The following is a 14,937-nucleotide window of genomic DNA, read 5'->3' as shown; positions in this document are numbered from 1 at the left end:
TTTGCCATTTTTGTTGCATTTAGTGGAGAGGGTTTTTTGGGTCAAAAATGAAAAATCTTGATTGTTAGTTTTATTTGTTTAATTTTTTCTTATGCCCTAGTTTTTTCCATCATTTTTGCTTGGGTTTGAATGTGTATTTTGTTCCATTATTGTTGCATTGAGTTGAGGGTTTTTCTTTTGTCAAAAATTCAAAATGTTGTATGTAAATTTCAATTTCATTTGTTTAACTTGCAATTCTTCTTGTGCCCTAGGTTCAAACTTCAATCTTACATTAAAACTCAAGATTCAACAAAGTTACAAACATGCCAAGAAAATTGGACCCTCTGTGGGAATTTGGTGAACCTTATGGAGGGTTTGACAGATCAAATTTGACTTGCAAGTTATGTGGGCATCATATGACAGGGGGGATATACAGATTGAAGTACCACCTTGCATAAATTCCTAGACATGATGTAGGGCCTTGCTCAAATACAAATCCAAAAATCATCCAAAAAGCCCTCAAATCATTACAAGAAATAGAGACAACTAAATTGCCCAAGGCAGCTCTAAAGAGTCAAATAGCAGGGGGTGGAGTGTCAGGATTGGGAGGTGACCATGAGAGTGGTACTGGTTCTACTTCACCATCAACATCTACACCCAACTCCATAGCGACCTCATCATTTTTTGTTCCTAAAAACACACCTGGTGCACAACCATCTATCTCATCAGTTGTTAAAAAAAAGGAGAAGGAAGACACTAACAAGTTGTTGGGCAAGTTTCTTCTTTGGAGTGATATTCCTTTCAGCATTACCAGGAACAATACATTTTTCCAGCCCGCGATTGATGTTATTGCTATTGTTGGCCCAGGGTACAAAGCCCCTTCATATGATGACTTAAGAGGGTGCATTATTCAAAATGAAAAGGTTGACTGCACTAAGAGATTGGAGGAGTTTAGGGGATCATGGGCACACACAGGATGCACTGTGATGTCAGATGGTTGGATCGATCAAAATGGTAGAAACCTTATTAACTTCTTGGTTAATTGTCCCAAGAGGCAATGTTTATGAAATTTGTTGATGCATCTGCACATATCAAAGATGCACAATTATTATGTGATTTGTTGGATGGGTTCATTCATGGGGTGGGTCCATAACATGTTGTCCAAGTTATAACAGACAATGCTGCAAATTATGTTGTTGTTGGCAAGATGCTTATGGAGAGGCATCCTAACTTATTTTGGACACCTTATGTTGCACACTGCATTGATTTGATGTTGGAGGACATAGGAAAAATTCCTTTTGTCAAGGATATTGTTGAATCATCAAAAAGCATTACAAAATTTATATATAATCATGCATCTGTGCTTCATTTGATGAGAACATTCACCAACAACAAGGATTTGGTTCACCTTGCCATTACACGGTTTGCCACTAGTTTCATATCTCTTCAATCCCTCCTGAATTCTATGTGGGATGTGAAGAGAATGTTTCTTTCCAAGGAGTGGCGTGATTTGTCATATAGTTGCAAACCAGAGGGAGAGACCATATGCAGGTTAGTTTCATACCAAGAAAGCTTCTGGGCGAGAGTGCAGGAGGTGTGTAGCATTATTGAACCTTTGGTAAAGGTTCTTCAATTAGTTGATAGAGACAAGCCTGCAATGGGCTACTTGTGTGAGGCCATGGATAGGGCCAAAGAATCCATTCGGAGCTACTATGATGATAAGGGGGATGAGGGGTTTGAGAAACAACTCCTATGGGAAGTGATTGATGAGCTATGGAACAATACACTCCATCGTCCCATTCAAGCTGCAGGGATCTACCTAAACCCCGCATTTTCTTACTCCTATGGTTCCTTACTTGATGTTGAGGTCATAAGCTAGTGTTATCTCCAACAGAACATGCAAAAATCTACAAAGAAATGGAGATATACAGGATGGCAAGTGGCACATTTAGCTTTGACATGGTTATCCATGATAGGAAGACTAAAACGCCAGGTAAGCTTTAGTTAGTTTCAAAATTCATTGTCTCTTCAAATTCATACTTTGCTTCAACTTTCAAATTTCATTTTTTTTATTATATTTATCTTATTTGTTATAGATGCATGGCGGAGAAGCTATGATGGCAGAGTACCCAATCTCCAAAGGCTTGCCATTCGAGTGCTCAGCCAAACATGTAGCTCCTCGGGATGCGAGCACAACTGGAGTGTATTTGAAAAAATACACACCAAGAAGCGCAACAGGTTAAAATATTCCAAATTTCCAATTAATTTTTTGAATTCATTAAATAATATTTTTTTATAATTATTAATTTATTATTTATAATTTATTAATTTATGACCCTTGTACAGGTTGGAGTCCCAGCGACTTAATGACATGGTCTACGTCTACTACAATCTTCGATTGTGGGTGAGGCAACTTGAGAGGACACCTAATGTGGAGGCCATCTCATTGGATGGGATTGACACCATTGTTGCATGGAGGGTTGAGGCCAAGAGGCCTATCATGGAGTTGGCCCCTGATTGGTTAGAGCAAGAGGTAGTGGAGGGGGTAGAGGAGGAGGAGGAGGAGAAACAGGAGGAGGTGACACCACCTACCCCTGTCACCAATAGAGGCATGGACTACCACCTATAGCTCCTAGTTCTTCAACTTCTAGAGCACAACAGAGTCCACTGCAAGCCCCACCACCTTCTTCATCTAGAGGGAAATTTGTTACATTTTCTCGTAAGAGGGGTAGAGAAAATCAGTGGTATTAGTTATCTGGTTCATTTCATTGTATATAACATTATAACTCATGATATGAGATACATTATTATATTTTTTTTATATATTTTGAGGTTGATTTGGGACTCAAGACTTAGTATTCAGGACATGATTCATTGTTATGTGTGATGTGGCACTAGACATGATATTACACATCTCATATATTTGTTCCCTTTTCATATTTATGTATCAATGCATTTATTTTATGGTGTGGATGGTTTAGCTATTAAAAAAATTGAAAAAAAATGAATATTTTTGTATTTGCCAATTTTTACTGATTTTTTCCCGATTTTTACAATTTTTTCCAATTTCAGACCGTCGCCGATTTAATCTCGATCACGATGTTCGCAACATTAGCCTTCGTTCCTCCTTTTAAAGGCAATTTGAATGGTTAAAATTAGTGAGTTTTCTAATTAAGGAATGATTTTGTGATTGATCGAGTTAGCATGAGTTAACTTCTCATGCAACTCGTCCTATTTCAAGTCAACCACTTGAAACTCAATCACTTGTGTTTTTCCTCAATCAACTCACACTAGAAAATCAAGAACTCGACTTTCAATTTTAACACATCAGTTAACAACATCCTAACTCGTCCTAATTTTCATGGACCAATTCCTAAATTATAGGAACTCGTCCTAATTTATTGGGAATCTACTAATTTTTAGGAACTCAAATCATGCACAAGAAGGAACTCGTTCTGGCTCCTATGATTAAGGCACAAATCAAGGAACCCTTTTCTCGCTAATATTTTCAACAATTACTTATTGCCTTTTTAATTGAGTCGATATTCTTATTATTTATATTATTACTTAACACTTATTACCTTATATTACTTTTTTAATTGAGAAGAATTATGTCATTTTAATATTATTTTTTTATCTAAAGCATCACTACAACATCTTGTAGAAATTTGTAGGCCCAACCCGATTTTAGTTTTAGAAATCACCAACCCAACATAGATTTATGTTGTTGTTTTTAAACATGAATATTTGCTAAAGCATGAAATACATAAGCCTACTCTACTCGCTCACTTTCATAAAGAATAAATGCAACGGTCACAAAAATTTAACACGATGATTTTTTATCCAAAGACCCTGGAAAAACCTCAAAAGGAAAACCAGTGAGAGAGAGAGCTATTTTTATTTCTTATCAGAGAACTTTACAACATTAAATGACAACAATAATTTCTACTTATCTCCCTTGAAATTCGTGCACTGAATTTCCTTGGAGAATGTGTTGTAGCTGCTCTTTTAATTTCCTGACTAGATGCCTCGATTTCTATGCTCTTCCCACTCAAAAATTCATGTTAGTTAACTCTCTATCAATTCTTCAAAATCTATGCACAACTCCCTCTAAAATCTCACTCAACAACCTTGAAAATCATACCCAACTCACACAGACATTCATGTTGGTTGTCTCAAAATTTATGAGCATTGTCCTTCAAATTTTGTGACTGTCAAATTGTAATAAATGTGGCCCAACCCTCGAATTTCGAACCCATCCTAACAGCAATAAATGTCTATCGGTCCCTATATTTTTGTGTTTGTTCTCTACAATAAATGCAACCCAAATGGTCTCAAAAATGGCTTGGTGCTCAGGCAAATAACCAGAAAATTCTCTTGGGATTTCAAGCCTCCTTTTGTCCTTGTATTATATGTTGATTTCCTTGTTGTTGTACTCTGTACTCTTTCCCTTCTCTGCTATACAATCCTTTCTCCTCTAACTTTGCTCTCTCAACCTCATTTTGCTTCTCTTCTCCAACTCTCATAAAGAAATGTGCAGATGGTGCCTTCTCCCCTTTCCTTTTTCCCTTTTGTTCTCGCATTAAGAAGAGACACCTGACTTTAAAAGATTTAATAGTTGAGATTAGATCTTAGCCAATTAGATCAATGGTGGAGATCTAATCTCTCATTGACCCATGAGAAACCTTTTTTCCTTGGTCCCCTTTTCATTAATTACTCAAAAGGTACTTTATGACTTTATAAGGTCACTTTATGACCTTATTTCTCTTAAAGTCACTTTATGACTTTATTTCTCTTAAAGTCACTTTTTTTTCAGAAAGAAAAAACCGATTGGTATTTGAATTGAAAAATATAAAACCAGTTACATATATCCAGATATACCAAAATCATATTTTCAGCTATTTAGTTGTTACCAAGACAATATAGCTATATCAGTTAAAGAAATGGGGCACTCAGGTTCGCCAAAGAACCCCGAAGGGAGCACCAGTTAAATCCCAAACAACGGGCAGCAAAACATTACAATGTAAGTCAACAAACCCTAGCACAGCTTTGCATAAACAACCCATGAGAAACCTACACGCCAATGAACCTCATTATTTCTGCCAGAAGATACTCTGATTGACAAGGATGCACATAGAGATCCTTCGATAGGCCTCATTACATAAATATTGTTGGAAGATACTTTGATCGGCAAGGATGTGCCTAGAGATGCTCTAACAAGCCTCGTCACATGTTAGAGAAACAGAATACCTAGGGCCCACTATCACTAAGCCACAAAACTAAGAAACAACAAAAAAACAAGGCACGCAGGCCTGCTGAAAATCCCCAATGGATGCAGAAGTTGTACAATGGCTAAAAAACCCCAACAAGAACAGCCAAAGCCCAAAAATCGACCCAAAATGCAGAGGTGAGTTGAAAAATACACAGCTTTGGCAAGGGTTGCTAACATCAAAGCCAGTAAACTGGGCACAGGCCACCCAAACATCCCATACATAATAGGGCTACACTAACCAACAAAACCACGACCACATCCAAGTAGGCAACAGACGAAATCGGCAACGGAACACAGGAGGCAGCAACTGGAACAAGGCAATGGCGAATCCATGCGAAAGCCCCAACAAAAAAACTTTGGCGACAACGAACAAAAAAACATGGGCCTCGGCGAAAGCAGATGGCCGCATTGAATAGAAGATCACAGCAAAGACCCAAACACAACGCCTAGCAACAAGCCGCAACAGTGACACCTGGAAAGGAAGAGAACCCTAGTAATCACAAGCGAACAAGAGGTGAATTAGAGGGTCAAGGTGGCTAGGGTTTGTCACCCCAGCCTGAGAATGTTTGAGTTGCCTTCAATCTAAAAGTCACTTTATGACTTATAAACTCACTTTAACTTTATTTCCCATAAATTTAAGGAAAGGGGGTCACATTAGGACATTTTTTCCTAGGCTAGACACCAATCCTTCAGAACACTTGTCCTCGATACTCTTTTTCTAACACTCTCTCTTACCAAGGAAAGTGTTTCTCACCACTCCCATCTTTTCTCTGAAGTAAACATGCTTACTCCTTGGCAAGGACTTAGTGAGAATGCCAGCCACCTGCTCATCAACAGATATATACTCTAGCTTCACCACTCCTCTCTAAACATAATCCCCAATGAAGTGGTATCTAATCTCGATATGCTTTGACTTGTCATGAAATACTGGATTCTTTGTGTGTTTGATACAACTCTAATTATCGCAGTAGATCATTGTTGGTCTCAACTACTAACCAAATAAGCCATACAACATCTTGCGAAGCCAAAAGGCCTCACAACTAGCCTAACTAGTTGCCACATATTCCACCTCTGCAAAGCTTGGTGCCACTAATCTTTGTTTCCCGTTGAACCATGACACTACAGTCGAACCTGACATGAACAACATCTTGATGTGCTCTTCCTGTCACTAGCACTGCCTGACCAATCCTAGTCTATGTAGCTAATCAACTTGACTCCATCCCCTTAGATATAGTCCAGTCCACAATCCACTATACTCTGCAGGTATTGCAACACATGTTTCACAGCCACCCAATGCACCCTCCTGGGCTCCACCGTGAACTGACTCAATGTATTGACTGTGAAACAAATATTTGGTCTGGTATTGACCAAATACATCAACACACTGATCAACTGACGATATAAAGTGGGATTTACCAACTCATAATCAAAAGCATGTAGCTTCTTCCAATTTGTAATCATAGGCATGGCCATGGGCCTACAGTCCTCCATATGAAATATCCTCAGTATGTACCCTATGTACTTTCCTTGTCCCAGGAAGATATGCCCATCCTCCTGCCAAACCTCCAACCCCTGAAAATAGTGCATCAATCCTATATCAATCATCTCAAACTCTAAAGCAAGGTCTCTCTTACAGTGCTCAATGAGTTTCTCCTCTCCTGTAATAAACAGATCATCTACATACAATACAAGAATGAGTGGATCCTCGCCAACCACAATGTAATATAGGTTTGGATATGCATCACTCTTCTCAAAACCCATCTACTGCAAGTAGGAATCAATCCACAAATACCATGCTCTCAGTGCTTGCTTCAGCCCAAACAAGGCATTCTTCAACCTGCATACTTGGAACTCCCTCCCATGGACCTCAAATCCCTGTGGTTGCTCAATATATACCTCCTCATGTATGATCCCATTGCGAAAAGTGGTCTTCACATCCATCTGGTGGATCTTCCACCCCATCCCTATTGCGATGGAGATCATTGCTCTAATCAAAGTGTATCAAGCTACTAGTGCAAAGGTCTCGTCATAATCAACTTCCTCTTACTTGTGAGAATCCCCGTGCCAGAAATCGAGCTTTGAACTTCTCAATGTTTCCATATGCAACATGCTTGATCTTATAGAGCCACCTGGAAGTCACCACTGACTTCCCCTCAGGTCTCGGTCCATCTGGTGGATCTTCCACCCCATCCCTATTGCGATGGAGATCGTTGCTCTAATCAAAGTGTATCAAGCTACTAGTGCAAAGGTCTCGCATAATCAACTTCCTCTTACTTGTGAGAATCCCCGTGCCAGAAATCGAGCTTTGAACTTCTCAATGTTTCCATATGCAACATGCTTGATCTTATAGAGCCACCTGGAAGTCACCATTGACTTCCCCTCAGGTCTCGGCACTGTCTCCCACACATCATTCTTCATCATGAAAGCATACTCTTCCACCTTCGAAACCTGTTAGGCTGCAACCTCCTCGTAGCTAGATGGATTGATCTCCACAATGAAACTCACCAAAGCCAAATAGCCATCAAATCACTCTAGTGGTTTGCTCTCCCTAACTGACCACTTGAGCTTTCCCACTATCTCTTGAGCTTCCTACAAGGTATCATGAATCCATTTAGGCTTCCTTCTCCCTAAAGTAGCCTCCTGTACTGGGATAGGTATATCCTCCTTTGCAATCGTACCTCTGATGATGATGCCCCTGTGGTCTGCAGTGAACCTGTACTCAGAGATCCTATACCCTGTGTCCCTATAACCTGTGGAATTGTCATCCCAAAAGCACGTGATCCTCCAAACCCCTGTGAACCTGCACCTAATGATCCCATACCCTATGGTGGACTCCCCTACTGAGGAAGTTGTTGCTCTACCTGATCCATATCTTATGACATCCTCAAGGCTTTCTCCTCCTCAAATCTCACATCCTGCCTCACAACAACCTTTCTTTGTGCAAGAATATATATGCAATATGCCTTGGAGGTCTCATTATACCCCACAAAAATGCCCTTCTTGGTTGTGCATTCTAACTTTGTCCTTTGCTCCTCAAGGACATGTGATTATGCCAGGGACCCAAAAATCCTAAAGTGCCCAATCTCAGGCTTCTTCCCAGAAAAATCCTCCTCAAGAGTCTTGTTCCCCGACACCCTGTGTGACATCCTGTTCTGCAGATACACTACAATGTTGCATGCCTTAGCCCATAGAAATAATGGTAACCCCTGATCATGGAGCATGGCTCTCATTGCCCCAACTATGGCCCTATTCTGCCTCTTTGCAACCCCATTTTGTTGTGCGGTGTAAGGAACTATCCACTCCCTCCTAATGCCCACTCTAGCACATAAATCCTTCATCTCATTGGAGGTATACTCGCCCCCACTGTCAGATCTCAAGACTTTGATCTTCTTCCCTATCTGGTTCTCCATAAGAGCTTTAAACTCTTGGAACTTCTTGAAGACCTCATCCCTGGTCTTCATGAAGTAGATCCAGGTCTTCCTGGGGTAGTCATCAATAAAAGTGACATAGTACTCACATTTGCTCAATGATACGGAAGACATCGGACCACACACATCAGAGTGAATCAAGTCAAGTATCCCGGCTACCTTGCTATCACTAATTGGGAAAGTTGTCTTGGTGTACTTTCCCAAAGCACACCCCCTGCACACATCATGGTGCTTTGTATTGAACTTTGGCAATCTTGTGACGATCTCCCTCAATACTCTCAGAGCCCCATGGTGCAAGTGGGCCATCCTCCTATGCCACAACTTGCACAAATTGTTGTTGTTGGTGGTCGAAACCAACGCTCTAGTAGGCTGAAACATGAACCTATAGAGTTTCCCATAGTGGGCTCCAATCACTCTGGCAAAAGTGATGTTGGATCCCCTAGGATACATAAGGACTTGTTCATCTCAAAGCACCACCTCAAATCCCTTGTCCTCAATAGTGGACACTGATATCAAGTTCTTCTTCAACCTTGGAACATATAAGAACTCTATCACTTTCAAGGAAAGTTGTGACTCCTACAAGGACATGATCCCAACACCAACTACTCTAACCATGGAGTCATCTCCCAGCACCACCTCCAAATCTACATCCCTTTTTGTAAGACCTATAAAATGCTCTCTAACTCCTATCATGTGACGTGAAGCTCTATTGTCAATGTACCAAACCTTAGAGGATGTGACACTCATGGTAAGACTGACCAGCAAGGAAAACTCCCTGTCGAATCTGGTGGCAAACTCATCCACTTCAGTTGATGCTGCAACACCCTTATTCTTCTTTCCCTTCTTGTTGGGTCACCAAAAGGCACAGTGCCCCATTTTATGGCAAGCAAAGCATCTCACTTTGCTCATGTCATTCTCTTGTGCCTTTTGTTTCCCTTTCTACTTGGTCTCACTCGTGGAGCCCTTCTTATACTTCTTCTTACCATTAGCTGCAAGGGCAATATTCTCCTACTCATCCACCGCACCATGTTGACTACCACTCTTGGTATTCCTCCTAATCTCCTTCTTAATGAAACCATCCAATATATTCCCCAAATCTAGAAGATGCTCTTGGGCCACAATACCATCCATGAATCCATCCCACTTCTTAGGGAAGCCACTCAATGCCATCCTCACCAACTAGTCATCAAGAATAATCTCTCCCACTAAAGACGAATCATCTCTCACCTGTGTGATCTTGGTAAAGGTATGAGGTCATTGTGTCAGTTTGGGTCATCTTGGTGTTTCTCAGTTTTTCACATAACACCATCTTCCTGTTTGTATTGGTGCTCTAGTAAAGTTTTATCAAGGAATCCCACATCTCGTAGGCAAATTTCTTCCCTGACAAATGAGGTATAAGGTGGTCTTTAATCGCATCAAGAAGGATTCTCTTAACCTTAACATTTGCTTGTTGAAGTTTGATAACTAAATAGGATCAATAGGTGGTTGTGTTGCCTTCTGGACAATATCCCACAAGTCAAACTCCTCAAGCAGCAAAATTATCCTCTCCTTCCATGGGCCAAAGCTTTAAGCCCCACTTAACCTATCCTCCACCCCCAAACCAGAAGCCATTTGACCCTCTCAACCAACACAACTATCCAACACTGAAAATGGGTAAACAATCTCCCTCTCAACCACCAAATCTCTGGGTATGTAGGCTGGTTATGCTTGTTGTTCAACACTTCTCAGCTGATAGGTTCACTGTTGCTCTGATACCATGAAGAAATTGTAGGCCCAACCTAGTTTTAGTATTATAAATCACATCAATTTAATGCCCAACCCAACATAGATTTATGCTGCTATTTTTAAACATGAAAATTTGCTGAAGCATGAAACACAAAAGCCTACTCTACTCTTTCACTCCCACTGAGAATAAATGCAACAACCACACACATTTAACACCGTGATTTTTGGTCCAAAGACCCTGGAAAAACCACAAAGGGAAAACCAGCGAGAGAAATATTTTTATTTCTTATCAAAGAAATTTACAACATTAAATGACAATAATAATTTCTACTTATCTCCCTTGAAATTCGTGCACTGAATTTCCTTGGAGAATCTGTTGTAACTGCTCTTTTAATTTCTTGAATGACTACCTCGGTTTCTCTGTTATTCCTAGTCAGATATTCATGCCAATCAACTCTCTATCAATCCCTAGAAATTTGTGCACATCTCCCTCTGAAATCTCAGTTAGTAGCCTTGAAAATCACACCAACTCACACAGAAATTCATGTTGGTTGTCTTGCAATTCATGCAACATTGCCCCTCAAATTTTGTGTCTAGCAAACTACAATAAATGGAGCCCCGACCCTCGAATTTCGAGTCAGTCCTGATAACAATAATGTATCCCAGTCCCTAGATTTTTGTGTTTGTTCCCTACAATAAATGCAGCCCAGACTACCTTGAAATTTGCACTAGTGCTCAAGAAAATAACCAACAAAATCTCTTGGGATTCAAGCCTCCTTCTGTCCTTAAACTATGTGTTGATTTCCTTCTTGTATTTTGTACTTTGTCCTTTCTCTGTTGTACAGTTCTTTCTCCTCTAACTTTGCTCTCTTAGCCTCCTTTTGCTTCTCTTTTCCAAGTCTCACGAAGAAATGTGCAAAAGATACCTTCTCCCCTTTCGTTTTTCCCTTTTGTTTTCTCATTAAGAAGAGAGGCCTAAGCCTAAGATCTAATGTTTTAGATTAGATCTTAACCAATTAGATCAAGGGTGGAGATCTAATCTCTCATTGACCCATGAGACACCTTTTCCCTTTTCATTAATTACTCGAAATGTACTTTATGACTTTATATTTATAATGTCACTTTATGACTTAAAATCACTTTAACTTTATTTCCCATAAAGTTAAGGTCACATTAGGACACTCTTTCCTAGGCTAGACACCAAGCCTTAGGAACACTTGTCCTTGGGACTCCTTTTCTAACACATCTCCTATATGTGTGTCTGAGTGTGTAACTATTATGTCTTTTTATTATTATTTTTTGATCTAACACTTCACTACAGCCCCTAGACTCGGCTCTCCTGTACTAAATTGTAGAGCGCCTCTCAGTATTTAGTACAGCTCCTCTCAGTGTAATAATTCTGCTCAAGAATATAACACAGGTTGTTAGAGAGATTCCATTTACACAAAAAACAATATTCTATTTTTTTTTATACAAGGTACTTCTTGTATCACCATGACTTCAGATTGTTTTCCCCCATTTGGGAATATTACAATGCAATGTAGTAGGCTGACAACACGATCCCCTTCCTATAAAAGCTACAGGTGGAACCAACTATTTTGCCAAAGGCACTTAGGATTTACATTTGGCTGTAACCACTTGAACTGGTTAGTTTGCACAGATGAAATGACACACAAGATAAGTGGTTAGTTTGCACAGATGAAATGACACACGAGCGAAATATGTATCGGAATTTGAAATTTGATGCAGATATGAAATACATAAGCTTTAGCCTTTAACAAAATTCTAGTTAATCCTTTCATTTTTAAGAAAACTTTCCATTTACAGTGCAATTAGCCAGCTAACAACGCTCTAGGAAGATCCGTTTGTCTACAAGTCACAAATAAGTGGGAACTAATTCGCCAGAGACTTCCCGGACTTGCACTTAAGCCCAACCACTTGAAGTGGCTAGTTTGGGCAGGCCAAAAGGCCCACTAAGACTGAAGCGTATGTTCGGCAATTATGTTCGGCAATTTGAACCTTACTAGAAGGTCTGAAACACCGTTGACCTTTTCCTTTTTAACTGAAACTTTACACATTAAGGGTATGAAACATCAGGCTTCACCATTTAACCCAGCCCCGTTCTCCTTTCACTTTCAAGCGTATCTTTTGGGAGTTGATCTGATGATTCTCATCTTAAACCTAATCGAAATGCACTGAAAATCAAACCTGGGATAATTGTAATCAAACCTTGGCTAATTGTGGTAAACACTCATAATTGCCTGATCTACTGCTTCGACAAGAAGCAATAAAGGAGATTTCTATAGTAAAGTTAATTTGGCTAAATCTGCCTGCATGTTATTGCAAATAGATACAAAATCAACAGAACCAATGAAAACACAATTCAAAGAATCAACAAAACCGAAGAAAAAACAATTCAAAGAATAGATGGGACCTGTTATAATATTCATGTCACAGGGCACAATGCATTCGTCATAGCCGGTATCATCTTGGTCTCCTGTTTCAGCAGGCAGGCGAACGCCATGGCCACTGTAGTGAAAGAAGATTATGTCTCCTGGCCGAGCGCCCTCGACCAGTGTTTTCCAGGCCCTCCTGATGTTGGCTCCCGTGGGCTGAGGGTAGCTGTCATCGGTGTCTATGAGTACTCTTATGTTCTCCTCCTTGAACCCAAAGCGCTCCACTAGACATTTGTACATTTTGTTCACATCGTTCACGCACCCCTTCAGCTCCGCCTTGGTTCCTGGGTAATTGCATCCCACCAGCACTGCCTTCCTAGTCATTGTTACTGTTCGGATCCACTCTGATTCAATCCAATTCAGTAGTTGGGGGAGCTGGAGAAGAGGATAGGATAGGATCGGATCGGGTCACAGAATATGGGTATTTGAACGAACCTCGGGCCCTTGAGCATTAAAGATTTGAGCCCTTGCAACGTTAAAGAATCGGGTAAACCACCGCGTACTAATGCCACGTTTAAATTCAACTTTCAGGCTACTTTCTGCTTTCGTTTTCCTTTTCAATGATGAGCTCCCATCGCTCGAGGCCGACGCGGTTGACAAGTGGAATTGGATAGTAATATAATTTGGTAGATGGATTTGTTCGTAAATTCCAAATGATTGATAAAAAATTTCGAAAAGTGAAATTGAAATTGGGAAGCGAGAGAGATCCATAACATTTTTTCCTTTGGAATTGATTTATTTGTTTAACCACGCTTGTGGGTGATTGCGTTACGCTAGGACAATAGTGACATAGTCACTAACTCGATCTGAGGTGTTCTCTCACAAATGGCAGGTTTACATGTTCTCTTTATATTGAAAGAGAAAAAAATGCTATTATTATTTAAGGACCAATAAGATCATTATAAAAGGTTTGTTATCTTATCCAAAATCCATTGAGATGTAGAATGATGTGGCAAAACCCTATTGTTATGGAGGGGAATAAGAATATTGTCTTGTTGAGAAGTCACAATGTAGTATGATGTGTAACAATTTTCATCCGTTATCAAAATTAAAGTTTATTTCCACCAAAAAAAACTATACAAAATATTTAAATAATGTCGACTTATAAAAAAAATACGCGTGAAGAAATTAGATCTCTCTCGGCTCATGTTAGATCCGTATTTAAGATGGATCTATGCAGGTCCACACAGAATCCATTGAATTGTAGAATGATGTGAAGTCAAAAGTTAAGAAAATAAAGCTTATGATATTGAAACATGGCTGCATTTTATTTAATTATAACTTTGTTATCACTAGAGATTTATGTATTGTTAATGCTCAAATCATTTTAAGTGAGATTTGAGTATAACCATTATTTTGGGCAGACGGAGTTGAAATAAATATAGAATTGTTTTGGGCAGACGAAGTTGAAACAAATATAGAATTGTTTTGGGCAGACGAAGTTGAAACAAATATAGAATTGTTTTGATCCCATAGAAGGTCACTATATTTGTCGAAATTGATAACCACAAATGTCGGAAGTTGAGAAGGTGTATGGTTTTATTTTTAAAATATGGTAAAATTGGACTGAGCGATCCATTAACAATGTCCACTACAACCCATAAGTTAAATGTTGACATTACTTTTAGGCCAAGGTAGAGTAAGATATGTGGATTTAATTGCTCATCTTCAAATGTAGAGGGAACATGGTTGTTGCATCAACATTTGATAATGTTATTGGAATGTTTTAGGACTTCAGCATTGGTTATGTAAGAATGCAATGTGTCACATGGAGAAGATCTTTTATGCAATGTGATTGCATGGGAAAGTATTTTTTTCCATGTCATGATGTATGTTGTGGAAACATATTAATGTTAATTTGAATTCTACGAGTAAAGAGCGACTCTAGAGGCATGCATAAGTTAACCTTCTAGCAAATAGATTATCTTTCCAATTACAAATAACATTAAGAGTTTGATAGAAATTTCAATGATGAGTATAATTCTACCTTAATCGAAGATCCATATATGGTGGAACAATAGCCTTAAACATTATGTCAAAATATGAATCAACACATAATGTTAAAAGTTTCATTAAA

At 39.3% G+C, this 14,937-nt stretch overlaps 1 protein-coding gene across 1 annotated transcript in view; it reads right to left on the bottom strand.

Annotated features, from left to right (window-relative positions):
• Positions 1-13,423, bottom strand: part of LOC149239309 (metacaspase-5-like) — a 45,886-nt gene extending 32,463 nt beyond the window's left edge. Inside the window, exon 1 of the mRNA XM_089373390.1 lies at positions 12,839-13,423. Coding sequence (XP_089229516.1) covers positions 12,839-13,184 — 346 coding nt within the window. The 5' untranslated portion in view covers positions 13,185-13,423. The remainder of the gene's footprint in view (positions 1-12,838) is intronic.
• Between the last annotated feature and the right edge of the window lie 1,514 nt (positions 13,424-14,937).

The sequence above is a fragment of the Pinus tabuliformis genome, chromosome 8, assembly GCF_031772625.1.
Source record: "Pinus tabuliformis cultivar Carrire ecotype Pingquan chromosome 8, CPIR1, whole genome shotgun sequence".
Lineage (NCBI taxonomy): Eukaryota > Viridiplantae > Streptophyta > Pinopsida > Pinales > Pinaceae > Pinus > Pinus tabuliformis.
This window is presented reverse-complemented; position numbering and strand designations above follow the sequence as displayed.